Source organism: Centroberyx gerrardi, chromosome 14 (assembly GCF_048128805.1).
Source record: "Centroberyx gerrardi isolate f3 chromosome 14, fCenGer3.hap1.cur.20231027, whole genome shotgun sequence".
Classification (NCBI taxonomy): Eukaryota; Metazoa; Chordata; class Actinopteri; order Beryciformes; family Berycidae; genus Centroberyx; species Centroberyx gerrardi.
The window spans coordinates 7,277,840-7,303,272 of NC_136010.1; the positions used below are offsets into that span (position 1 = coordinate 7,277,840).

The 25,433-nt window shown below is 41.2% G+C and overlaps 1 protein-coding gene across 6 annotated transcripts in view; it reads right to left on the reverse strand.

The window, feature by feature from the left end:
• Positions 1 to 2,010: 2,010 nt before the first annotated feature.
• The window catches only part of ubr4 (ubiquitin protein ligase E3 component n-recognin 4), a 67,144-nt gene continuing 43,721 nt past the window's right edge, over positions 2,011 to 25,433 (reverse strand). For 2 of the 6 annotated variants that reach the window (XM_078287995.1, XM_078287994.1), the window contains exons 62-104: positions 25,138 to 25,347; positions 24,773 to 24,922; positions 24,262 to 24,489; positions 23,905 to 23,983; positions 23,481 to 23,717; positions 22,468 to 22,636; positions 22,046 to 22,190; positions 21,796 to 21,881; positions 21,614 to 21,701; positions 20,914 to 21,107; positions 20,069 to 20,308; positions 19,392 to 19,530; positions 19,038 to 19,163; positions 18,322 to 18,450; positions 17,482 to 17,831; positions 17,110 to 17,200; positions 16,811 to 16,895; positions 16,490 to 16,617; positions 15,960 to 16,089; positions 15,511 to 15,668; positions 15,061 to 15,170; positions 14,426 to 14,567; positions 13,854 to 13,935; positions 13,395 to 13,568; positions 13,184 to 13,305; positions 12,578 to 12,775; positions 12,096 to 12,176; positions 11,634 to 11,721; positions 11,229 to 11,356; positions 10,807 to 10,914; positions 10,248 to 10,364; positions 9,401 to 9,591; positions 8,561 to 8,734; positions 8,346 to 8,445; positions 7,626 to 7,844; positions 7,299 to 7,412; positions 6,793 to 6,935; positions 6,547 to 6,672; positions 6,252 to 6,446; positions 5,912 to 6,136; positions 5,307 to 5,397; positions 4,256 to 4,418; positions 2,011 to 3,749 (exon numbers count right to left, since the gene is read on the reverse strand). In XM_078287995.1, coding sequence (XP_078144121.1) covers positions 3,685 to 3,749; positions 4,256 to 4,418; positions 5,307 to 5,397; positions 5,912 to 6,136; positions 6,252 to 6,446; positions 6,547 to 6,672; positions 6,793 to 6,935; positions 7,299 to 7,412; positions 7,626 to 7,844; positions 8,346 to 8,445; positions 8,561 to 8,734; positions 9,401 to 9,591; positions 10,248 to 10,364; positions 10,807 to 10,914; positions 11,229 to 11,356; positions 11,634 to 11,721; positions 12,096 to 12,176; positions 12,578 to 12,775; positions 13,184 to 13,305; positions 13,395 to 13,568; positions 13,854 to 13,935; positions 14,426 to 14,567; positions 15,061 to 15,170; positions 15,511 to 15,668; positions 15,960 to 16,089; positions 16,490 to 16,617; positions 16,811 to 16,895; positions 17,110 to 17,200; positions 17,482 to 17,831; positions 18,322 to 18,450; positions 19,038 to 19,163; positions 19,392 to 19,530; positions 20,069 to 20,308; positions 20,914 to 21,107; positions 21,614 to 21,701; positions 21,796 to 21,881; positions 22,046 to 22,190; positions 22,468 to 22,636; positions 23,481 to 23,717; positions 23,905 to 23,983; positions 24,262 to 24,489; positions 24,773 to 24,922; positions 25,138 to 25,347 — 6,318 coding nt within the window. In that variant the 3' untranslated portion in view covers positions 2,011 to 3,684. Of the gene's footprint in view, positions 3,750 to 4,255; positions 4,419 to 5,306; positions 5,398 to 5,911; positions 6,137 to 6,251; positions 6,447 to 6,546; positions 6,673 to 6,792; positions 6,936 to 7,298; positions 7,413 to 7,625; positions 7,845 to 8,345; positions 8,446 to 8,560; positions 8,735 to 9,400; positions 9,613 to 10,247; positions 10,365 to 10,806; positions 10,915 to 11,228; positions 11,357 to 11,633; positions 11,722 to 12,095; positions 12,177 to 12,577; positions 12,776 to 13,183; positions 13,306 to 13,394; positions 13,569 to 13,853; positions 13,936 to 14,425; positions 14,568 to 15,060; positions 15,171 to 15,510; positions 15,669 to 15,959; positions 16,090 to 16,489; positions 16,618 to 16,810; positions 16,896 to 17,109; positions 17,201 to 17,481; positions 17,832 to 18,321; positions 18,451 to 18,980; positions 19,164 to 19,391; positions 19,531 to 20,068; positions 20,309 to 20,913; positions 21,108 to 21,613; positions 21,702 to 21,795; positions 21,882 to 22,045; positions 22,191 to 22,467; positions 22,637 to 23,480; positions 23,718 to 23,904; positions 23,984 to 24,261; positions 24,490 to 24,772; positions 24,923 to 25,137; positions 25,348 to 25,433 lie in introns of all 6 variants that reach the window. The other 4 variants (XM_071923686.2, XM_071923684.2, XM_071923687.2 and 1 more) reach the window with 3 other exon arrangements.

Below are 25,433 nucleotides of genomic sequence, written 5' to 3' on the forward strand. Positions count from 1 at the left end.
CAGAAACACATCATGCAGCATGGAATAAGTGTGAAGAAGAGACTGTGCATGAATGATGGAGAGTCGAATGTCTACAAGCTGTGAAGCACTGAACAGAACGGCACTATCTCAAGTTGAGTTTCCACGTGGAAAAATTTCAGAAGAAAAAAGACTGTAAATCTTTTTTTTTTTTTTCAAAGACTATTTTTCTATTTTAAAGCTATTTTTATAGGAATGATGACTTGGATGTTTCAGTCCACAGTCTAAAGTGTAAAAAGGTGGAGAAGATGGAGTTTTTGACTCATTCTCTATGACCATCTACACTGTGATCTTATTGGTCCACAAATGGGCCTTAAAATGTGCATTATATGCCTTAATAAGCCTTAGTACTCCTTGATCTCCTTGATTGATTGTCAAGGTTTTGTGAAACTAAAAGCCATATTCCTTTGTATAAAGGGGAAATGTTTATGCCAATGCATACTGTATGTATAGTAAATGTCTCTTAAATGTCTTTAAGATGTCATGTGTCTTTTTTAGTTGCCATGTATGAAATGTTTAATATTGAAAGCCATATGTGAAATGTGCAACGTGTTTTGATATGCAAGTTAAAAATAAATTGATATTGATGCTGTAAAGACTTTTTCACCGTTATTTTCTGCTTGTGTTGAAAATCATTGTATCCTCATGCCAGAATGGGAAATTAACACAAACCACCAGTCAAATACAAGTCAAATACATTTCAAATGCAGCTGGAGAGTTTGTCTTGTTCAGGTAGCCATCTGTTGTTCAGAGGTCGTTTTCTATTCTAAAACTCAACTGATTTGGTTAAATAATAAAAGTTGCTGGTGAATTTTGAAATTCATCGGCCATTGTGGTTAATGGCTGAAGAAGTCAAGTTCCTGGCCCAATACATTTCATTATTCATTTGGTAATTAGAGGTTTTTGAGTTTATTCACAGTAAACATTGAAAGGGGGAGGGGGGACCTCACAACTCCCATGTCACATCTTAATGAATAACGCCCTCTAGTGGTCTGTACAGCCAAACATTTCTGTATTTTTTCTAAGTTTCTAATGGACGGCCACATAACCAGTATGACGGACTGCAACAACCTCTTCCTTTCTGCATTCTCCAGTTTCCATCACACTTCAAAACTGTGGGTGGAAGTTTCTACTGAAACTGGTATTAAAATTAACAAATTAGAACATACAGTGGAATATTTTAAGTTTTTTCCATTATCACAAAAAACTGTTGATTTAGTTTACTTCTACCCTTTGATCCACATGGTCAAGATCCTGGCAACACAGTTGTGGAGTTTGTGCTCCTGGGGCCTGTGGAGATTTAAATGCCTTGCTCAAGGGCAATATGGCAGGTTAGGGATCACCTCAGACATGTGCAGGGAATCCCCATCCACTGGGCATGTTCTGCATATTTATTTTACCATTTAATGAAACATGCAGATAGATGTGGTAGACGTGCAGCAATCCAGTCCGGAGTCTCTGGGAATAGAAAATCGTGCCACAAATATTTTTCATTTGAATTATTTTGGGCTGAAAAGAATCAGGAGCCACTTTACAGAAGATGCCTCTTAGCCACAAGTGGTGGTTTGAAAATTTAAATTGGTTGAAATGCAATTTTGGTTTCATGTCCATGGAATACGTAACAAATGAAAGAATTTTGGAAGTTTTATCTAATGTAGCTTACCCTGCACTTTTAGTTGAGATGCATATTGATGATGACTTCTGTATTTGGTGAAGAAATATAAAAAGACTAATTTAAACGATGACTACATTAATCATGTTCTAAACCTAATAAAAATGCAAAAATTACATTCTTAAAAGAGTTGTATTTTCATTACATCTGTGTCTAGTTTGTGCGGCTTAACACAACATGTTAACAGAAATAGCGTGTATACCATCATGTTAAGTTGAAAATTAACAAATGTGTTTGTCTCAATCTAGACACAGATGTGAAAATGATGCATCCTCTTTATGGGTGTAAATAACAGCTGGAACAGAAGAGCTTACCCTGGATCAGATTTGTAATTATTACGTCTTTATTAATCATAGGCTAAATCCAAAAAGCAGACATTCAGCAACAGTTGAACATTGTAGCAGCGGGGATAGGCGAATTAACAATAAATCGGGTGAACTCCACACCATGCATTCGGCTCTTGAGTACAAGGACACCGTTTTAACGGCATCTATAAGTTGAAGAGTTGATTAATCGCTGAGGATAAAACTCAGTGGCACCTTGCTTAGACCAGAAAACTGTTCTGGGGATTGACAGAAGAGTGTTGCCAGTGAGAATGGGGAAGACCAATGGACAACTAAAGAAGGGAGAGAAACCCAGGAGAGAAAGGAACTGCCGGTGGATTGTTGGAAGAAAAATCAAACTGAATGACAAAACCATTAGTCAAAGAAAAAAAAAAAGTGTTCTAAGTATATAATGCAGGTCCGTTTTATTATTAATTTAGACAGGTCTGATGTTTCATTGCAACAGATGGAATCATTCACAAGTCCAAAGTTTACTTCGTCACCAAGGGATGGCTTTTTGCGAAAGAAAATAAAATAAAAATAACTCTTTTATTCATCTTTTTTTGCTGTAACTGATAAAAGAAACCTTACACATGCACACTAAATCAAAACACTTCTTTCTGCCCATCACTCAAATTCCAGTTAGAACCTACATGGAGACCAAACGGCAAAAGCCCGGGAGAATCGGACAGGTTCGCTCACAAACATGTGACACTGAGAGCTTTTTGCCATTTTAAAAAGCCCTGACCAAAAACAAACTTAAACCAACAAAAAGGATAACAAGATAAAATCAAATGCCACTCTTAATATGTGGTGGGTCAAATCCCAAAACATTGTTCTTTTTTTTTTTTTTTTAGTTACCTTAACATTGCACCCCAAACATTGGGGGGATTTAAAGCAAAAAAAGAAAATCCACCCTAAAATAGAATTCACAAGTTATTCCTATGCTCTTTAATATCTTCAATATCCGTTAACGTGAATAATTAGATTCTCTACTCAAGACAGAAAGCAGACCACCGTTTCTGTGATAATCTGTGATGTCCTTTAAAGACAAAACACCGGCGAAGCTTCAGGTTTTGTGGCGCCAACGGTCGCAAATCGGAAAAATACCAAAACCCTGGTAGTGTCACTCCGTCTACAAGTTCGCTCTCCCGTCCGCTCCCAGTGGAACCGCTCCAGAAAATGTCTCTTGAATAAACGATCAGCAGAGTCCCGGATCTCCGTCTCTACTTTTGGGGAGAAACTCGGTGAAGTCCACAACTCTAGACTGAAGGAGGGGGGGGGGGGGGGTCGGGATCAGAGGGGCAACGCGTGAATTCTGTTTTAGTGCGTTTTTTTTTTTTCTTTCCTTTAACAGCATTGTGTTTATTGTGTTAAATGTTACAGAGATGTTGCCATAAGTGGATGAATTTCTCAGACTACATATAGAGTTTCTGCTTTAAGTTAATTTGAAGATGTCATATAGGGGAGGAAAAAAACGAAGTGAGTAGGAAGCATGGTGTGTACTCTGTGTGTGTGTGCGTGTGTATACTGTGTGTGTGTGTGTGTGTGTGTGTGTGTGTGTGTTTGTGTGTAAAAAGAGAAAAGGGGTTTCAGCTGGTTAGTTGTCCCAGCGTTATTTGCAGGGATGATGTGTTGGGGGGACGGGGGCAGGGGGGGGTGAGGTGGCCATCAGGGCACAGAGTTCAACAAATCCTGCAGGAAGAGGTCTGGGTCCGCAATATCGGAGAGAAGACCTGGGAAAAAAAACATTGCGTTAAGTTTCATACCGCGGTACACAGCGCACTATATCTTAAAGCTAAAGCAAGCAAGATTTTGTAAAAATACACCGATCTTATCAGTCTAAATCACAAGGTGGGGCTGAAACAGACAAGAGTGTCCCATCCCTGCTAATTTAGACCCCGTACATTCGTCTTATTTGCCAAAATTATATTGTTGTTGGGTTTGGATGATTCAGTGACGAATCAAAACTTAAAGAGTGAGACACAAACTGTCTCCTAAACAGCAGTGAGCAGCACTCCGTCCAGAGAAAGCTTGACCCACCAACGTTAGATCTTTTCCTCTCTCATCTGGGTATTCAAGTTAAAATCTTTCAAACAGTTCCCTCTCGCTGCCATTTGGCGCCGCCAACATGCAAAACTGCCTGGTGTGGCTTTAAAGCATGTGTGATTTTTATGATTTTGATAACCATGTGCACGTAGTTGATTGAAGTGTGCGTGCATGTGTTTGTTTGAATACTAACCTACAACATCCAGGAATTCTGAGAAGGATTCGGCGGGCATGAGTTCATCCTGGAAGGCCCTGAGCACGCGCTCCGAGGCTTCGTAGATGGGCATGTCGTTGTGACGGACATATTCTGCCAGTGAGAAGGACCAGCCCCCCTCCGTGTTGCTGGTGGGCACTTTCTGCACGGCCAGAGAGGGAGGAGGAGAGGGAAACAACACACAGAGGCTTTAATACCAGATATCTCAAATGTTCTCTGATGTACTGATCCCAGTAAGTTGGTGACATTGCGTGACGGCCCAGCTGAAGTCAAGGACCGGATGTCTCAAAACTTCCTTCAACTAGATTTCGACAGAGGTTTTTGTTGTTGGCCTCAAAATTCATCCGTCTCTGTCGTTTCGCTCTGTTCACCAAGCCTGTATCTAAGATTTAAGAGTTATCACTGATTCAGTTTTAGACCTTCAGCAACACGCTAAAAAGCTGGATCAGCCATGTTTCTACCAATTTACCAAGATTGCAAAGATAAGATTTGCTTTGTCTTTTCACAATCCTGATTATACTAATTATATGCTTATTTATATAATTACAGTTTCCTTGACAACTGCAAAGCCCTGTTCTCCAGTCTCCAGTTCTTTTTCCGTTTATTCAATAACTTTTTTTTTTTTCCAGTCAACTTTTTTTTTTATTAGTGTGCAGCATAGCATTAAAAGATATTATTGGCTTTTACAAAAATTCCTGTGCCCTCTAGTCTACTTGGCTTTTTCATTTTAATACAACAGACAGCCTAATAAATTTGATATGTTTCTGTCTCAGTATAAGTAGAATAATGTATATAGTGTCAGATTAATTTCATAAGCAAGAAACTTAGCTAACACAGACAGCATACATCGCCAAATACAATGCACATATATGCAGAATAACACTGGTTTGCGTTAGGTCTGGAATTGTAACACATTTGATATTGATATTCCTCTATTTCTTGTAACTCATTTTTTCACTGTGAAGCACTTTGTAACTTTGTTTTGAAAAGTGCTATATAAATAAAGTTTATTATTATTATCATTATTTACCCTGAACATGTCGTAGACCAGATCCACCAGGCCCCAGAAGAGAAGAGGGGAGCGATAGACTGCGTACTCCTTTGGTGCTTTATCTGTGAGTCTGACAGGAGAGAACAGAGAGGATCGAGGCAGGAGTTAGTTTAGAAGCAGGTCAGGGAGAAACAGTATTTAAATGGCATCTAAAAGTCCTAAAAAGAATACACAGCATTCAGTATTTTCCTTACATAGATTTGCTGGTAGCGACCCACCAGAATATCAGACATGCCCACAATGAACAGATTTCCCAAACTGACACAATTAACATACTAGCAGCACTTCTGGAGATGCATGCACATTGTCTTTTCTGCTGCTGACACTGAAGCTTGTTCTACTGTTGCAGTCAGTGTACGTTGCTCTGGGTAAGACCGTAGGCTAAATGTCTAAAACGTAAACTGTAACTATTACCCTAAGAGCCTGTGGGAAATACAGATTAATTTGATGATACCCTATTTTAACTTGATCCAAATTCATGTAGGGGAATAATTGCTCTGGCAGACAAATTTCCTGCATCACTCCTGCTTCATTTGTAAAGCAAAGAGTGACAGAAAAATGAAAAAGAGTCAAATGTGTCTTACTTGTTGGTGCAGACTGCGGAGACCTTGCGGGCGTGTGCGGTGACCAGGAGTCTTCGCAGGAAGTATACGCGTGAATTCCTCCAGCGTTCAGGTGGCAGGATGTGCATGGCCAGGATGGTGAAGTAGTGCGGTCCGTCGACCTCGTACGAGCTCTCCACCCACTTCTCAAACGGCTGCTCCTGGAAACTCTGCAGGTTCTTCTCCTCCCGGGACGTGGCCCTCGTGCTGCGGTGACAGAGTGGGAGAGAGAGAGACAGAGTGGGTGAGAAAATAAGGTAAGATGGGTGGGGAAATACACTTTGTGATGGTGAAGCGGCTTTTTCGTCAAAGCGGTACGTACGTGTTGAGGACGTAGAGCACAGTGTGGATGATGTAGGGGATGAGGTGGATGTTGCTCTCTCGGCCTCCTCCGCCCGTGTCCACGCTGAAGGATTGTTCGGTAGCAAAGCGGAGGAACAGCAGTTTGGTGTCGTGGATGTTGAGTTGGTACGTGGGCTCTCGCTGGCCTGTGCACTCCTGCAGATATGTGTTGTGCCTGTGGGAGGGGAGGAGAACGGGTCGGGTTTGGGTGAATGATTCATTACATGTGTCTATGAATGACATTTTTTTGTGTGTGTTTATGCATGTGTCTTTACCTAGCTAGGCAGGTAGCGAAGGCTGATTCTGGCACATGCGGCCCCCACACAGGGAGCAGCCCATTGCACTTGGTGTTGGCGTTCTGGAGCGCAGCGCTCTCCCACTCCTCTCGCCCTCGAGCCAACCTAGACCGGGGAAAAGGGAAGGAGTTCAAAGCTCAGATTAGACTAAACGAAAGGGATCGTGGGAGAATATTTTTGAGGCAAACTAAACATGAACAGGCATGTGTTTGTGTTCGCTCCTACCGGACAGCTGCCAGATGGCAGTCGTAGTGGACTATGTTAAAGTGCGAGACGGTGCTGTAGCCCTGCTGCTTGCGAGGCTTGTTTTCGAAGTCCTCCAAGGCCACGCGCTTGGTGAAGGTGTAAATACCCAGGACTTTGGTTGGCTGGGATGAGAGAGACACACAGGCCAGAATGAACTGTCAAGTCATCTGATTGTACTAAGGGTTGGGAAGATGACTTTCAAAATGTACAATTTAGGCATTTAGCAGATGCTCTAATCCAGAGCGATTTACAGTATGTTTTATATAACTGATCACCTGCCAAAAAAAAAAAAAGCCCTTTTCTTTTCAAACAAGTTTTTGGCCAATCCCATAAGTAACCACTTTGGGTTTCAATAGTATCTGAAAAAAGATTACTGGGTTCATACAGCAATTGCCACAAATAACAGCCATTAACCATTTATTTAATCAGACTACTGTAATCTCATTACTTGTAATCTTCTAATGATCCTAGTTGAGTTTTTGTACCTGGAACTTGTAACCTTCTCTGCAGATACAGCAGGTCAAGCCTGGTTCCTCTATCAGCTCCTCCATTTGCTTCAACAGTGAGGTCTTCGTCACCACCTGACCCTTCTCATTGGTCTGAAACACAAACAAAAGGGCTCCATAGTAGAAAAAACAGCAGCAAAATAACACACAACTTTGATATTGACACAGAGAAAAAAGGGACAGAAAGGTGAAGATGAAGATAAAGAAAGATGAAAAGCATGAAACAACGAAAGAGAGGACTATAAAAGGAAAAAAAAAAAGAAAAATTGACAACATAAAAAAAAAAAGAGCCATTTTGCCACGTACCGTCATGCCCAGTGTTCCCAGGGCCTTCTGTCTCATGGCCATAGCCATGCGCTTCTTCTCCGCTCTGGTCTCCCTGCGGGCCGCCTCGATCTTCAGGTTGACATCGCTGTGCTCCCTCAGCGCCTCCAGAAGGTTTTCTGCCAGCGTGCCGATGCCTTCGTCACTGGATACCTGCTCCAGCTTGTGCAAGTTGGTGATTGAATCTGTTCCTATCAGCACCTGGACAGAGGATATGAAGTTTGGTTGAATGTTTGATTAAGTTTATTATTAGCATTGTAATTTATTATTATTTTAACAATGTACTAATATTAGGTGGATGTGTTGCAGTCATTTTGTCTTTTTGGATTAAGATCTTTCTACATTGAAACTCTTCTGAAAAGTTAGCCAAAGCAATTATTGAATGCTCCAGAATACACGCAAAACGATAAATACAACACAATTTGAATGAAAAATGCAAAAGTGCTATACATTACTGGAGCAACATTTCCCCCTGCAATGCCTTTGTCAAAAATCCAGTCAGGGTTGACAAAGACTTTGTTGCTTTAAGAAAGTACTGGGAACTTGAATCGAGTGTAGAGATTTTTTTTTGCCATTTGGGGGGGGATGCTTTAATCTTTAATGGCCAATCTCTTATATACTCCCCAGATTATTCCAGCTGCTGATTTGCTATACTATAGTTGCTCCCCTGAATTGGAGGTTTGGACTCAAAATGTTCATTACCTGTGTGGGGGGATGCTGGGTCGCCAAACCACGGAGTAATCTGAGGATGAAGGGCAGCGCTGGTCGAGAGAGGAACTTCTTCCAGACATCTGCATCCAGACTAATAAGAGAAATCAGAATGAAGAGAAAAAAGTTCACATACCAATCTACACATATACTTCATCAAACATTCTGATAGATGAGGTTTGATCGCTCCCAGCAGTAGAAACACCTACTTTTTGGCATTGGGGATATGTTTCTTCATGTAGTCCAAGGCGCTCTGTGTGATGCCTTTCTGGAGGATGAGGTCTTTCAGCTGATGGCCGTTGCTGTTGTTTTTAATGCCAGCAGCAATTTTACAGAAGCAATCCAAAAACACCTTGTCATCTGCGCTATGCTCCTCGTCGTACCTGAGGAAACACGGGGAGAGGTCAGTATGGCTTTGTCACAAACATCAATACCTAATGAACTTTCAAAAAAGCCTGATTGTTTTGCTAGATACTGTGATCACAATTATCAACTCAGTGATGATTATGATTATTCATGATTTGGGGAAAAAAATTACTCCACTCCTTTGCATCTTATAGCAGCATCTTGACTGTTTTCAACTATAGTGGGTGTTCTAAGTGAAGTGAAATGTTTCAATATTCTGATATGCTATGGTTATTTATTGTGGAAACTAAAATTGCAATATACAACTATACATAATTGTACAGCCCAACCTTAGATGTTAACATAAAGGACAAATATTGTATTCTGAATTCCTACACGTTCTATTTTAAAAAATTCTACTCTTCCTTTGTTCAGCCAATGTAGATTTAGTGCTTGTTGTGTTATACCTTTGACTAAATGGTCATATTATAAAAGCCAACATACACTTTCCTACAGGCTTGCAAACGCAGTGTGGCAGCGGAATACATTACTTTTTCCCCAAAGGCTGATGATTTTTTTGTGTTTTTCCATACTTTTAAAGACCTGGACATTGTAAAAGTCATTTTTATAACTTTTCAAAACTTCTCAGATATGTGTAGGAACAGTAGGAGTTATTTGTAGGTGGGAAGTTAGGAGATGCCCACTTGTCAAAGCTGCAACATGGTTTGAAGCGTTCCACCAAGATCCGCATCTTCTCCAGTTCGCCGAAGGACAGGTATGGGATGATGCGCAGCAGGCCCTGCAGCACACTGGGGTTGGAGCGCACAAACGGGGTGTTGATCTGGTCTAAAAGCATCACCAGCTGGTCTTTGTCTCCTGTCAGCAGCAGGTTACCCTGGAAAACACAAACCAGTCTCTATTTCAGGCAAACAATTTTGCTCCCAATGTCGTACAAAAAAACAAAAAGCAACAAAAAATGAAAAAAAAAAAAACTAGATGGTAAAATGTGATTCTTGACAAACAGAAGACTGGTCAAAATAGGTAATTACAAACAAACTAAAAATATACATTTATATTTTGAATTTTGGACTAGTATTTATCTCTGCCGCATGGGGCATTATGGTTGCAAAAGTTTCTACATTGGTCCGTCACATGCCCTAAAATGTCTTGTTAGCATTGTTAGCATTTCTAATTGCAAGCCAATAGAAATGGTTTAAAAGAAAGCAACAGAAAATGCCTTCCCCATCATAAATTTCAAAACTAGATTTTGTTGAATGAACTACTGATCAAAAAATGCTGAAAATTATGCAGAAATGTCATAAAATGAAAAATGGGCCTCTTCAGCGATCCTATGTACATCCATTTGAGCCTGTTCTTTCCGCTGTGTGGAACTATGGCCATATTACCAGTGATTGGACAAATGTTTGATTATCCAAATCAAACATCTTAGACGACTCACAAATTCACCACATAGAGGAAAAAAAGGTTCAAGATTAAATGAATGAACCGTATTTTTTTATTCAAACCAAAAATCTGCCATTAGATGCTTACCTTGTCCTCTGAAATCTCAGCATTGGCTTCATCCAGAATGATCTCCATGATGCTCAGAACCTGCTCCGCTATCGAGGCTCCGCCGCTGTCTTTACTCTCCTGTTCTGCCACCAGAGCCTGAAGGAAAAAGACATCAAGATGCAGCATTCAGACACATTTAACTCATCAAAAATTACAGGCAATATTTAGTATGGTGTGTCTACCCACTGGCAATTATGGCACAAAGAAGTTTACATTGTTTTATGGTGAGAAGTTTTTACCAGAGCAATTTCTCAAGAAATAAAATATTTTTAAAATGTACATTTTATCAACTTTCTTCTTACCTTCACCATCACCATATTGTGGATAATATTTCTACAAAGCCGTATCATTTCATTTACTTGTATTTACAATGACAGCCTAGTTAAGAATGCTCAACAGTAAATTCTGCTGCTCCAGACTCAACACCTCCACACTAATCAGACATATACTCCACCTGCACAACACCAACATTATACTGTCACTGCATCCACACTTACTCTTTTGAAGAGTAGGCCAAAGGAGAAAACAATTCACTCACCAGGTTGAGAGTTCCCAGCATGACGTTGAGTGTGTTCATCTCCGGTTTGACCAGCTGCTGCCTGTTGACTTTCACCTTCACACAGTAACTGAACAGCTTCAGCAAAACCTGGAGAGTGAGACAGATACACACCGTTCAACTCTTCAAATCTAGTCGACTCTACATAGACCAGTAACCAGTAAAGAATAGTGAAAGTGAGAATAATGATTTCCACGTGCATCTTCTGCCCTGCTTTAAGTATAGCCTGTGCAGAAGTGGTGGCTATATTGTTTAGTACCATTTAATTTTAGACAGTGGAATAAAAAGCTGAGAAGAAAGTTTAGATTTCCTGACAACTTTCACTATGTTTGTTAGTAGTGGAGGACAGGAAGGACTGCTGTCTTATTGTAGAAAGTGGTGAACTTTGTGGTGAACAGACTTACAGTGAGCAGATGTCTTCCTTGTTTGAAGTCTTTGATTCCAGACAACCGGTTGAGCATACACTCCAGTCCTCCACACTGCGCCATCACTCCCGCCATCTTGTACACTTCTTCATCATCCTCTTCTTCATCTGTAGAAGGGTGGGGCGAAACTTTTTTAACTACTGTGATTTTTCAGATATTGTATTTTGGTCTTTTCTATCACTCTTCTGAGCAGGTCTTAACTGCAAGCGCTTTTAACGGCAAAGGATATGTTTTTAGGCAAATGGCTTTAGCTTTAGTTAACAGCATTAAAATATGAGAGCCTTCGGATCTAAAAACAAACAAAGATTAGATGAAGACAGAAATGGACCAACTACCTTTGACGTAACCTCAAGAATGGCAACATCAATTAATAGCAAGTCTTACCTGTGGTTGAGTCCAGTGACTCTATGAACTCCTCAGTGGCGTCTCCCAGCAGACCCCGCATACGGTAAATGATTCTCATGGGCTCACCCTTGAAAAAGAAATTAAGTAAATAAAGGTGTAACACTTTGCAATTGCTTTATTACACTGTTATTACACTTACAGCCTAGGGAAAAGTAAATACAAAGCAATTCTAAACATATAATGAAACTCGACACAATTATAAATGTACTTATAATTTAAGGACAAAGAGTACAACTGTAATTGTTTATACTTCCACTGCGCTGTTACACCTCTGAAAGTATGCTACATATTAGATGATATTTTGATACTTTACATATATTTCATACTTTTAAATAGGTTAGTAGACATGCTAATAAACTGGAATAAGGCAACTGTAAAGAAAAGAAAAAACATTTGATCTTCTACACATCCATGGTTTGACAATCTCAGTCGGACGCTCACCTCATTTGTCGGGCACCAGACCTTCTTGTAGACCTCCGCCACTGACAGATCCAAGCTAATGATTTTGTTGTTGACCAGAAGCTGGGGAAAAAAGGAATGGCATCAAATGAATTGCTCAAATCTGCTTTTAGATCCGCTTTTTATAATTACAACTTTGCATTATTGATATGTATAGGGGAAAAACAGACCCCAAACAGACCCCATCAAATTCTTTAAGATTCAAATGCAGACAATGTATGTGTTGTAGTTCAATGAATTTGCAATAAAATATTAACGCACAGGACATTTAACACATTTAACATGGACATTTTATATTCTAGTATGTTGAATTTGCAGTAAAATCTCAACATACTACACACCAAAAGCCACAGTTCTGGTTAATGGAGGTGCATTCAATTAATTCTCTAATGAACTAAATAAAGAGATAAAAAATTGAGAAACAAATTCCAAAGAAAAGTGGTTAAAAAACGTGGTCATTTTACCTCCATGCCACTGTCATCTTCCAGCAGCGCCACCAGGTCGCAGTCCTGGCAGATCTTGTTCTTGATGTCCCTCATCAGAGGGCCGATGCCCGGCTCGTTGCTGCTGTAGGGGTTTCCTGGCATGCGGCCCTGGAGGAAGTCCTCCTGCTGAGGATCCTTCTCCAGCGTCACAAAGAACTCCGTCACCTCATTCTCCTCCTACACACACACAGAGAATAAAGTGCAAGCTCAACCCATGGCAATGGCGAATCCCTAGTTACAGTGACAGACCTCCAAAATGTTTTAGAGAATCATTTTCTGGGACATTTCTAATCCAAACGTGCAAAGGTATAGTCTATTGAAGCCTAGCATCATTGCCGTTTGGATGAAGTAATGTCCCTTCAGTGGAAATTAATGTTATAGTGATGTGGTAGTCCAAAATATTGTTCTGATGCTTAACATATTTAAATGCATTTTATGACTTTGGATCAGTTTGTACAGGTCATTAGTGATAGACAACATTTTCTTCTTTTTCCATGCATTGTCTATTGTCTATGGCTGGGATGTCGGTCTCAAAAGTTACAGTTTTTGTGGGAACCTTGAGTAAGATCTGGGAAGGGAACTCACAGGATAGATGATGCTGCACAGTCTTTCAAAAATGAACACGGGAGTCCTGTAGTCATCCAGGTTGTAACGCTTTGCAGTCTCTATGCACACCGCCATGAAGGCCTTGGTTTCAGATTCAGTTCCTAAGAATATCATAAATAGATTTACAATGATGTTTTAAACAAATATGACCTTAGATTTTAAGTTCTGTTAAACATGAGTCAGTGCCGACCTGTTGTCATGTCCTCCAGCATCTCCAGCAGCATGTCCTGAGTCTCATCGATGAGCTTGGTGCGCTGCACCACCAGCTTCCTCAGACACAGGTAGCCGTTGAGCACTGTGCCGACCAGCCTGCTCTTGAAGTGGCGCTTAATGGACTCCACCTCCACGAAGGAAGAGAGCAATCCTGTAGGGACGCCACACACACACAAATCATTTGGATATTTGAAAACAGATACATATTCTGACAGTGCCTTTAAATGTTAATCTCCCTTAATTTAAGGTATGATAAAATGTAAAATGTATAGTATAGGTATAATAAGTTTATTCCTATGCTAAGTAAATAATGTTAATTATTGTGGTGTCATGGTGATGTAAATCCCACCCATATCCTGCCTTGTCATATATTATATTAGTGCCACATAAGTAATAGTACAGCCAACCCAAGCAGCTGAGGGAAACTGGCACATACCAGTCAAACTCTTGAGGGCGTAGCCTTGTTGCAAGTCTGTGCTCAGCGTAGCCTCCTCCAGAGCCAGCAGGTTGGCTATTTCCTAAACACAGAAATGACATGATCAGTTTTACTGGCATCAAAGACTGGATACTGAAAAGTTAAGTGCCAAAATGCTGGATTCTTGCAATAACATCTCCAATTTTCATTAATTTATCTGCATTTATATACAAGAATATATACTGAATATATACTAATTAAATTTACAGAAGCCAATGGCATGTACAAGTATTACGTGAAAAAATATTTACTCCATGCTAGCATGTAATATGCTCATTCAAAATAGAAAGGTATTAAAAAGGGCATTTTTTATAACCAGTATGGAATTTCTATTATCAGAACAGATAATGAAAAATTGGCAATGAATTCCAGCCCTTGCGGCATCAAAAAACATTATTCCAATTCACAATAGATAATCATCAAAATAAAAACAAAAAGGGCTTGTTACCAATAATCAGGACATGGGAAAAACACTTAGGACTTTTTCAAGTAAGCAAGTATCCACAGTTGTGGATTAAGAATTAAAAAGTTACCTTGGTGATCAGGTTGCCGATGTAGGGCAGGACTCCGCGGGCCGCCAGGTAAACCTTCCAGTGAGCGGGCTTGATGAGCTTCTGGTACAGACCCAGGTACTCCACCGCACACTCCCCGGCTACACTCAGCTCGTCCAGATAACTGACGGCACACAGACACAGAAAGAAATTTTACACTCTACATGGCAACACCGGGGCTTTAAGTGCTCCAGCCCACTTTCAGACTCCAAACCACATTTTTCCAAGTTAGTTTTCATACTTCTGCTTGAGATAACGGTTAACCCTCGATAAAGCTGCAGCATGCCATTCAAAATGATATTTGGAGCTAACAAGGTTAATGGTTTGTAGATAATGTAATTTACATCTTTTTGCAAACTGAGATTGTGTGTAATTTATGTGGTTGAGACAACATTCCTCTTTGTAGCCTGAAAATAGCTTGTACAAAAATGTTTGTGATAGAATGCACTTTTCTCCATTAGATTTTTATATAACATGGTAAGTCATTCTCCTTTTATTGCCAACACTTGTCACTAACTTTTTGTACTGGGAAAACTCTCTGATAACCTATCTAATACCAGTATCCCTAATGTCACACAATGTGATGTTTCCTTAGTTTTCCTGTATGAAGCTCATACCTGGTGAGCAGGTCCAGGACCTGCTGCTTGCGGCTGGGGATTGTGGTTAGGGCTTCCACAATGGTGCAAGCTGCCTGTCTGGCTGCCTGAGTGGCAGGGGTGAAAAGGACCTGGAACAAATATAACTTCAGTCAACCAAAAAGCCTCCAAAATAATGCACCAATTTCTACAAGTATGTTGACTACAGAGTGGTATTTCAAGAAGCTGGATTAAGCAGTTGTTGTTCTGAATAATTTCTCAAATTTAAACGGTTATCAGCTCTTATCAATCTGATTACTAACAAAAGCTATATGAAAATTTTCTAATTATCTGGCTGAGTAATCATGCTTTTTGAAATATCTACATCTTCCAGGTATGTGCATTTAAAGACTAATCATGATGGCAAGCAGAGCTGAATTATCCATATGTGACGAAATGGCCTCAGTCCTAAGAGCGGTGGACTTTCATTACCTGGCGCAGCCAGTTGTTGTGGCTCAGCTTGAGCAGGCGAGGGAAGAGGCCCTCGGTCCTGGACCTCATGAACTGCTTCCACTTCCACACATACTTCTCCAGCAGGTACTGCCTCCGCAACTCAGCCTTGTTCTGAGGCTTAGACACCGTCTCCTGGCCTGTGGTCAGCAAGATAAACTCAACAGTGAAAGGCTTATCATCATTTGACTTTTCATTAATTCCTCCAGTCATGTTCTAGTCATCTCATAGGCATGGCAGCATTGATGAAAAAAATCAGAGTGTTTTATGTGAGAACAAACAAAATTTATCTGATAAATTTCAATATGGATGAAAGATTCTGTCATTACGTCAAGAAGCTGCTTTAGAGTAAACTGGAATCAAAGAACAGTATGGCATAACAAGTTCACTACATACTGTTGACGCATACTTTTTCAAAAACATTGACTTACATCTAGCTGGGAGACACTTTTTCCAGGCCTCATAAGAAGCTTTGGGGTCCTTCTTGAGCCACAGTTGGGCCTGAGCATGGATTTCATTGCTGTAGGGCTTGACTGTGGTCAGGGATTCAACAGCAGCATCCTAAACAAACATTCAACACAAAGCATACACATACCGACACACACACACACCATTGTATAAGTGAGCATGACAGGCAACATAGAGCGTCATGTCGTCACTGACAGACACTGCATATTGAACTCTTAAATGGCCAGCTTTTCCCACCCAGCTAAATTAAATATCAAATTTGAAATTTGAATGAGATCCAAATGGTTCTTTTTCTCGATTAGGGCTACCAAAATGGGCACCAATAGTCCTATGTTTGCTCCTGAAGAATGTTATGACATCTAAATGAGTCTTCAACCCCCCCATCACCTTGGAAATTACTCTATAGCAGTAACATTACCACCTAAACCCCTCTAAAAGCGGAGGAAAACCCTGAGTGAGCAGTGGCTAAATGGCAGAGCTACAGAATGTTTACCTTATTCTTCTTGCTGGTGGGAGCAGGAGGCTTGATCAGTTTTTGCAGGATCCTCAGACACATGAGTGTGATGTTCTCCACCACCACAGGCGTCTTTATGTTCACCGACATGAGGAACAGACTGAGGGCTAGGAGGACACAAACACACAATAACATTAGATGCAGGCCTCACTTTCAATCAGTTAAAATGACATCCCAGCATAAAGCATAAAGGCTCAACCTGAGACTATTCCCCCTGGCTGTTGCTCTAAATGAGAATGCATGGGGAAATGAGGTTTAAAAAAATAAAGCCTTTGTATTTGTAGGAAAATTTAGGCTTACCACAACGCAACCGTAACTCCCAGCATCCTCCCTCTTTAGAAATGGAGTCCGTCAGCAGCAGCATCTCATACTGCAGATTACTAACCTGTTGGGAAACACATGCAATAATGTCAAAATAGAAAATTCTTCAAACAACATAAACTGCTCAACACATTGGCTCTATTGTTTTGTTAAAATTAGATTTTCAGACCTAATTTAAGATTAAATTACTTGTGAAGATAAGACATTTCTCTAAGTGTAAGCTTAACAATGGAAGCACAATATTTCAGTCCAGTTGGAGGACACATAAGAGGACGTACCAGGTCAGGATTGGCCCAGTGACCTTTGAGGGCAGCCGACACCTTGGCGATGATGAGGTCATTCATCTGCTGAGTGGCTTCTGGGTGATCTCTGAACCAGGAAACATGGGAGGAAACAAAAGAGATAGAACAATGACTCATCTCCACTGGTGACAAAGTCGGCACACAGCAAACTGTACAGAGATAAGTGTGGAAGTATAATAAATTGCCAAAACTTGGACACTTTTATCCAAAGCGCCTGACAATAGCATAAGTAGTTAGTGCCATGCTTTACCCACTGAGCTAGAATTAGGGAAAATCTATCTACTTTACTTCCCTTTCTTAACTATGAGAGCCCAGAAGATTGAGGAAGAAAAACGGGGGAAGACATACCTGGTGAGGAGACAGACCAGCTGGCGCACCTCCTCCCTCATGGCTGCTGTACCTCGCCGCAAATTATACTCAAACAGCTCCCGGATGAGCCCCTGGAGGACCAGGATTTGCCGGAGCGCTGGGTTAGTGGCCAGGGCGCGGAGCAGCGTGATGCAGTGACCCGTGACGGCTGAGGCACAGCCGTAGCACTTGTTGGAGGAGGTGTGGCCGCAGCCGAGCACAGAGAGGGCGCGGTACTGACTGGCGGTGAAGGTGGGCTGGTGGCTGCTGCTGCTGCGGGACGACTTGGTAGCGGCCTCTCTCTGCTGGAGATCGTACTCTAGGAGCTCCTTACGGGACGCAAGCACTTTCTGCGTGCAAAGAGAGAAGACCAGAATGACGTGTGTGCAGGGAAAGAAAAATAACAAAAGCCACCCACAAAACAATGGTAAATCTTTGGCTGGTAAGTTTGTTTAGTCTACCAGTCAATTAAACCAATCATCAATTGGAAGTAAACTAATTTATTCTAGACAGCTATTTGGAACATAAAATAGTTTTCAGATGTACCAGCCAATTATAAAAAGTTCGTTTTCTGCCCTGAATAAGTGGGGAGGAACCACCACTATTGGTAAAATCAGAATCAGAAAAAAACATTGCCATGCATAGAAGTTGCTAGGAATTTCTTATGCACATACACAATAGCATAAATATAGACACAGAACCAGTAATAAGGACCATATGCCCTCCATATATCCACACCCACTTATTGAAGTTAGAGGATGACTCTGGGAGGTGGGGAATCAGTTTTCTGGGAGATGATTTGAAAACTAGGGGGGAAAAAAAGATTGTTTTCTTTCTAACCTGTATAATCTTGGAGAGTTCGTCAAACGATGTCTTGCAGTCTCCGCTGTATTCCTGAGCCAGCTGCTGAATGTACCTATTGACGTTGGCTGAGGATGTGCCGAGTCCCGCCCCCGCTCCAGTGTCATCCTGGGGGCATCACAGGAAAAAAAAAAGAGGAAATAATATCACAGGATGAGATTGTGGGAATAAGGTTAAGAATCTGAATTTCAAAAGATACAGTTCCTTTTGCCATGTAGTATGTTAAATCTACATTTTAAAAACACAAACGAACAACAAGACCAACTGATAAAATGACCAAGTGTCACACTCAGTTCTGCTGCAGGGCCTCATGACAAAGGCATGACAGATATATATAGGCATTTGTTCTAAAAATAACATACTGATTAGTATAAAAAAGATGGCTTATGGTTATTTTTCAGATGTACTGTACATTTGCTGTAAACTTTGAGAGTAACTAATCTAAACAAAATCCCAGGTATATCTGTGATGTATCAGCAAATACATCAATTACATCAAATTTTCTTACAAGGGCTGCACAATTAATCAAATTCAAAAATGTGAAATTCAAATCCTGAATACAGCAATGTTTATATTGGCAAAGGTGGTCTAGAGGACCTAGATATTCGTGGTCTAGATATTCAAGGCTCATCTCTTACCCAATATCCAGTATGATGCCCAAAAATCATATGGGTCAGGCCCCTCTTGTCACTGACCTGAGGTTTCTCTGGTGCCGCCTCATTGACCTTAGACAGGAGGCTCTCCAGCTGGGGCCGGTGGCCCATCAGCTGGTGGTACACCCGGTCAGCTTTGTCTAACAGAGTGTTGATATTGGTCACTGCCTGCAAAAACAACATGCACATCAAGTAAGAGAAGCACAAGATGGAGGATTAAAAATCATCCAATATTCACTGAGGGACAACTACTTTGCTTGTCTCCTTACGAGCAAAAAAAAGTGGGTCGGAATAAATTACATTTTGGAATCCCAAGATGCTATTTTGAATGGTGAACCGGTATTTGAATCCTTTCCTCTCAAATTTAATGTTTTTCTACTTCAAACAAGTGCTTACCTTTTTCCTGTCCTCCTCATTTTCGATGGGATCCACAGCGCAGCACGGTTTAGCATACAGCATGAAGTCAAACCGGGCATATTTGCAGAAACCACAGGCATTGCACAGGAAGGGGTCCTTTTCATCGTAATTGATGGACCTAACAGAGGGGAGAGCCACCAGTTTGAAACAAAATCAACTTCCATGGCATGTTTGGCTCCAGGGCTCCTGCACATTTTCCATTTTAACAAACTATACTTTTTCCAGGCCTTAATTTCTTGACTGGATGAATGTCACCAAGGCCATATCACTCTCTAGCTGAAGATTGACAATGATGATGACAATATTTTTGTCAAAATCGACCAACATTCTTGGTAAAGTTGGTAAATACGCTGCCTAACCATGGATGTAGAGGCTGACTGGCTGCACAGCATCAGTGTCGACTGAAGTAACGTCAGAGTAATGCCAGATACTTCAGTCACTAGTGACTGGTTAGGGGAAAATCAATCCACACAGAAAACAGCTAACTAGGAGGCAATCTCAGGCTGAATAATGGAGTGGTAACAAAATGGCCATTCAGTCTGAATATCAGGCTATACTTTGAGACTTTTTGTTCAGTTCCAACCTGGAAACTACCAAATTCATTCTCCATACTTTTCCCAAATGTCCCAGACCTGAAGGGGAACCCCGCTGCTCACCTGCACTTGTGGCACTGGTAGACGTTCTCCCCACAGTTGCCACACACCCCGGGGTTGGCCGGCACAGAGGCGCTGCAGCGTGGACACTGCAGAGTCTCGGTGGACGCCTGGTAGTTCTCGTAGAAATCGGAGAACTCTATCATCAGGTTGGACGCGACGATGGGTAAGGGGAGGTCGATCTTCACCTCTGTTTGTCCTGGGGTCAGCTGAACTTTCTTGGCTTTGTGCCAACGAGCAGGCCTGGGGACAGACAGGGCAAAAGAGTTTTAGCTTTATACATCTTAATATAATCTTTTATACAATAATCTACATATCTATTCAATGTTTTATGTTGCCCCCTTCCACTGAATGTGAGGTTTTGTTTCCTCTGTGCCATGTGACCAATTTGTAATTAAGTTCCAACATGACTTCTCAATATTTCCTGCAATATTGTCACCAAAAATGCCCATACATAGATTGAATTTGGCAATTAAAGTGATTCTGATATGCTTCAGATATTAGCTGAGTGGGAAAAAAGTTTTTTTACCCAAGCATTCAAACATATTCATATTTTATATCTTAACAATCTAGTATATTAACCATGAAGTCATATGTTTAGCGATGGAGGAAAGGAGAGGAGGAAAGAGCAAAACGTTTAGTATTAGTATAGGTGATTTCTCATTTACTAAATCATATGGTCTATTAATTTTAAATGAAAAGTGTCAGAGTTAACTTTTATATTTTATGTTTCATGTTACTATGAGAGAGGGAGTGCAAGAGAGAGAGATGGAGAAAGACAGGACAGAGGATAGGGAAACAGAAAAATAAAGATAGTGAGAGAAACAGGCCGATCGTATGAAACTCACTTATTCTTCAGCTCCACGATGGCCTGTACAGTCCTGTTGTTGTAGTAGAGGTTGATGGTGCGGACCATTTTGGTGCGTTTCAGGTCACCAATTTTCACTGTGACTTTGCTGATGGTATGGCTGCCAATGAGCTTGACAACCTGCTGTGTGGTGGTGTAGCGGGTGTCCACTTTGATAGATGACAGTTTGATGTTCTGGAGGGACAAAAGAAGATGGATTATATATGTGGAAAACAATGTTGGATTATATGAACCAAATCATCTCATTCAGTCAAACAACACAAATTAGGTGCCAACATGGCAACAATACCTCATTTACCATAGATAATGATGCAAGGATTGATTACACAATCCCACACTGTGGCCTGTACACACTCAACAAATTTTGAGAAGCATTTTGTACCCTTGTAATAACCAAATAATAACCAAATTCACACAAACATTTAACTTTGAACAACCAAGATAGGGTTGGGAATTGAGAACGTGGTCCAAATTGGAAATTCATACAGTCAGGTGGAAAAAAAAAATCTTAATTCAGATGTGCTCATTTAACGGCTGCGAAACCCTTAACCAAAAAAATAAAAAGCCATTCAAATCTACAAATGTGTAAAAATATATTAGCTAGACTTTTTGTATACTTTAAGCAACAAGGAGCAGGAACCAGACATGGTTTCTATACAAAGAGGTTGGATGGTACATACTGAGAAGGGAACTTCTGGGTTGTTGCACACCAAGCAGGGATCACTCTCCAGGTAAAAGCCATCAAACTCCACCAAGCCTGACAGAGTGCTGCAAGAGAAGACACAGGTGAGTACAGGTTTCAGCAGCTGATATGCGCTACTTTAAATTTCATTCTCCTTGCTACATATCTGTGTAGACATACTTGTAGATGTTGGAGTTCGGGTGGTTGGTTAGGATATGGTTCTGTGTCCTCAGGATTTCCACAGCCTTCTGGGAATACTCCTTCAACTGGAAGAGAAAAGGGAACAATTAAAATAATTTCAAGAGACACTTTCCAACGCTATAGCTAACTTTGTGTTCTCATAACATCAGATCTTTTTGATTAGATCTCAAAATAATTATCAAGCTGAAATGACAAATAGAACCGTATCCTATGAGGAATTCAAACAAACCTTTTTCTCTGTCTGAGGGGTCTTGAGGGAGAAGTATCCAAGCAGGTCGACAAACTGGGCGGCTTTGCGGCCGTAAGCAGGGAGCTCAGGCCAGATGGCCCAAGTCAGTTCCAGCAGCAGCTCCTGCTGAGATTTACTGGAGTTCCTACAGAGGGAGAGTCAGAAGTCAACCACCAGGCCCAGTTATGATTTCAACTTTCATTCATTTCACTGTGTGCTTCTGTGTTCATATGCACTATGGTTAAACTAGTCTGTGTGTGTGAGAGAGAGCAAAGTTAGAGGCTGCATTATGGACTATGGATAAACTGGGCTCTGAGTGTGTGTGTGACACAATGAGAGCACAAGAAAGAAAGAGTGAGACTGACTTATGGTCTATGGATAAACACACTGTCTGTGTGTGTGTATATTTGTATAAACCGTACCTATAGATATGCAGTGCCAAGCAGTGGGCTTGCCAGCGCACAGCAGATGAGTTTGACTCCAGCAGGAAGCAGCGCAGGAACTGGATGAGTGTCTCCTTGTCTGCAAACTTGTTCAGCTGGCTGACCAGAGCCATACACAGCTGGTCCTCCTGGCTGCCAACTCCATCGCCTGTGGCCAGTCCCCAAAGACACAACACAGTCAGGACACTGGCTTGATCTAAACAACGCTTAGTGAATACATTAAAACAGCACTCACTGTATACACCATTGTGTGTTCATTATAGCATTTTTGTCAATTTAAGGAATTTCTGCTTTATTAGATAGAGAGACAGAAAACATGGGAGAAACAGAGAGGAGATAACATGCAAGAAATTAACTTCTCTCCACCGGCCACAGTGGCTCGTGGTCCTGCTTCACCAGCTATTTTCACTGTTTTGTCAGACAAGTAGATCTGAACTCCAAACAATATTGCCAGTGAACTTTCAAAGTGCTGGTAAACTAAACAAACTTACCAACCACAGTCAAGATTTATCAGTATTTGGTTGGTAGCAGGTGTTGCTTTCTCACTCTGACATGACACAAGTCTAGAAATTGATTTGAGCCCAGGATGTTGTGAATACTGCACAGATATGTGCCTTAATGAGCCAGCCGGATGTACCAATGTTACTATGTGGGCTTCTATCTGACACTACTGAGCCAAGGCCAATTTTCTACTGACATGTTAATGACCAATAAAGCTTTTTGAGGCCAGCTTAAAATAATCAAGTACTCTGGTATGTACAGAAAATAATAAATATGGATGTCCTGACTCAGCAGCTGAGGTAAATACAATGTAATCTCAAACTCCTGAGTACATATCTGACAGTGGCCTTTTGTCGCATTATTATCTCACTCTCTCACACCTTTCCTTTCATTCTCCAATGTGTGTTGTCTAAACAAGCAGAACTGCCCGACTAAAATATCTTAAAGCAAAATGTGCTTGAGGATAACAAATATCTGTGTTGCAGCCTCACCCTCCTTGTCTTTCTCCTTGTCTTCTTTCTTGCTCTTCTTACTAGAGGACTTGCTTTGAGAGGACTGGGAAGCTCCTGCCTGTCCGGCACTGCCGCCTCCTCCTGAGGATGAGGAAGAGGAGGAGGAGCTGGCCAGCACCTTACTGCCACACAGGGCACAGGAGAGCAGCTGCAACAGTACTGGGGAAACACCTTCGTCCACTAGGAAGCTGACCTGGAGCAGGAAGTACAACACAGCTGGAGAGAGGAGAGCGCAGGAGACAAGAAGAGAGAAGAAGAGGAGGAGAATGAACAGAGGGAGAGAGAAGGGAGAGGTTCAAAACACAAACCATGTAAACACTATAAATCTATGTAAAGCCTTAAAACTGTAATTTGTTTTCACTTACAACAATATTGCACAGATATAATTTCTGAAGCAACTTACAGTCATCCTTCATACAGAACTTCTGCCAGTTGATGGTCCTCTGAGTGGCAATTTCAGCACAAGCTTTCAAGTGTTCCATCTGCACCAAGAGCAGAGAAGCAAGTTAAATACAAGCATATGAAGTAACTTAAAGTTTAAACTTAAAGACACACACACACACACTGTAGATGTTAATCATCCTTCAAATAAGAATACCATTCAGTGTTACAATATACATTTTTCTTTCCACAGGAAAAACGTGGAAATTGGGGGGAAATTTGATAATTGCAGCAGCAAATAGTAATAGAATACAGTAAAGAAAAACGGAATAAAAACAGCAAAAAAAAAACCAACAAGAACACAAACAACAACACTCACCAGACTGATGAGGGTGTCATATTGCAGGGCGGAGCCAGACGTGGCTGTGACCACGCCGGCCCGGAGGAAGATGCCTTGCTCCTCCAGGAGCTTCTTGATGCCGCGCACGTGGGAGTCCAGCGTGTGCAGATCCCGCAGCTGGCGATACTTCTCCTTCGAACCGCAGATGAACAGCAGCAGCTTGCGGACTTGCCTCCTGACAAATGGCGTCTGTTGGATCATCAGATACTGTGGGAGAAAAAGAGGGAGAGAATTGAGGGGTTGATTTTATGTTGTTTGTCAAAGTTTGCAAAGAAAACATTAATTGATACACTCAAAAAGGACTATGCGGAACCTTTAGAGGTTCTGCAGACTGATTACAACCATAGATGAACTGCAGAAAGTTCCTTAAAAAATCCATTCATAAAACATTCATGAACCCTGACTGTATTTCCATATGGGGGTTGTTAAAAGAAACTTTTAGGGATATGTTTAAAGTGTGGTGCTAAATTTAGTAAAGTGATTGAATTACTTCAGACAGGAAGTAGAACCAGGAATGGTCAAAGACTGGAGGTGGGATGCGGGGGTTGGTGTCAGCAATCTTCTTGATCTGATATGGCAGCCGGAGCACCATTTCAGTCAACAGCTGGGAGTAGGCCTCAAACACATCAGCAGCGTGGCCCTGAGAGGGGAGCAGCACAGTCACTTTAAATCAGCAGTTGGAATAGAAAACACAATACAATATAGCAACTGATCCTCTTGGAATATATTCTATTTTTGTGTCTTTCCCAATTCTGCCAATTTTTAATAAAAGTTTTAAGTTCATTTATATTTGAACTGATCTGAACTGCAAAAACAGAGCTGTCAGAGAGGGAGATGTCTTCTATTATCTGATACCTTGACGTATTGGCGTAGGAAGAAAGGGCTCATGTCCGGGGGAGAGGAGGCCGTGTGCGGGCGGAGGAGCTGGCTGGTGGCAACAGGCTCTTCTTCACCCTGCTGGCTCTTCCAGAACTCCAGGAGGGACTTGAGCACATGGAGGCAGTAGTCGATAGCACCCAGGCTGAGCAGGGCGGTCGCCGTGGCGTTGGAGATCAGAGAGGATGACTGGGAGAGAGAAAAGAAGGACATCTGTGACTTATGGAGGTATGCCTACTTAAATTTGAATACCCATGAAACTGGGAGTTCTATTA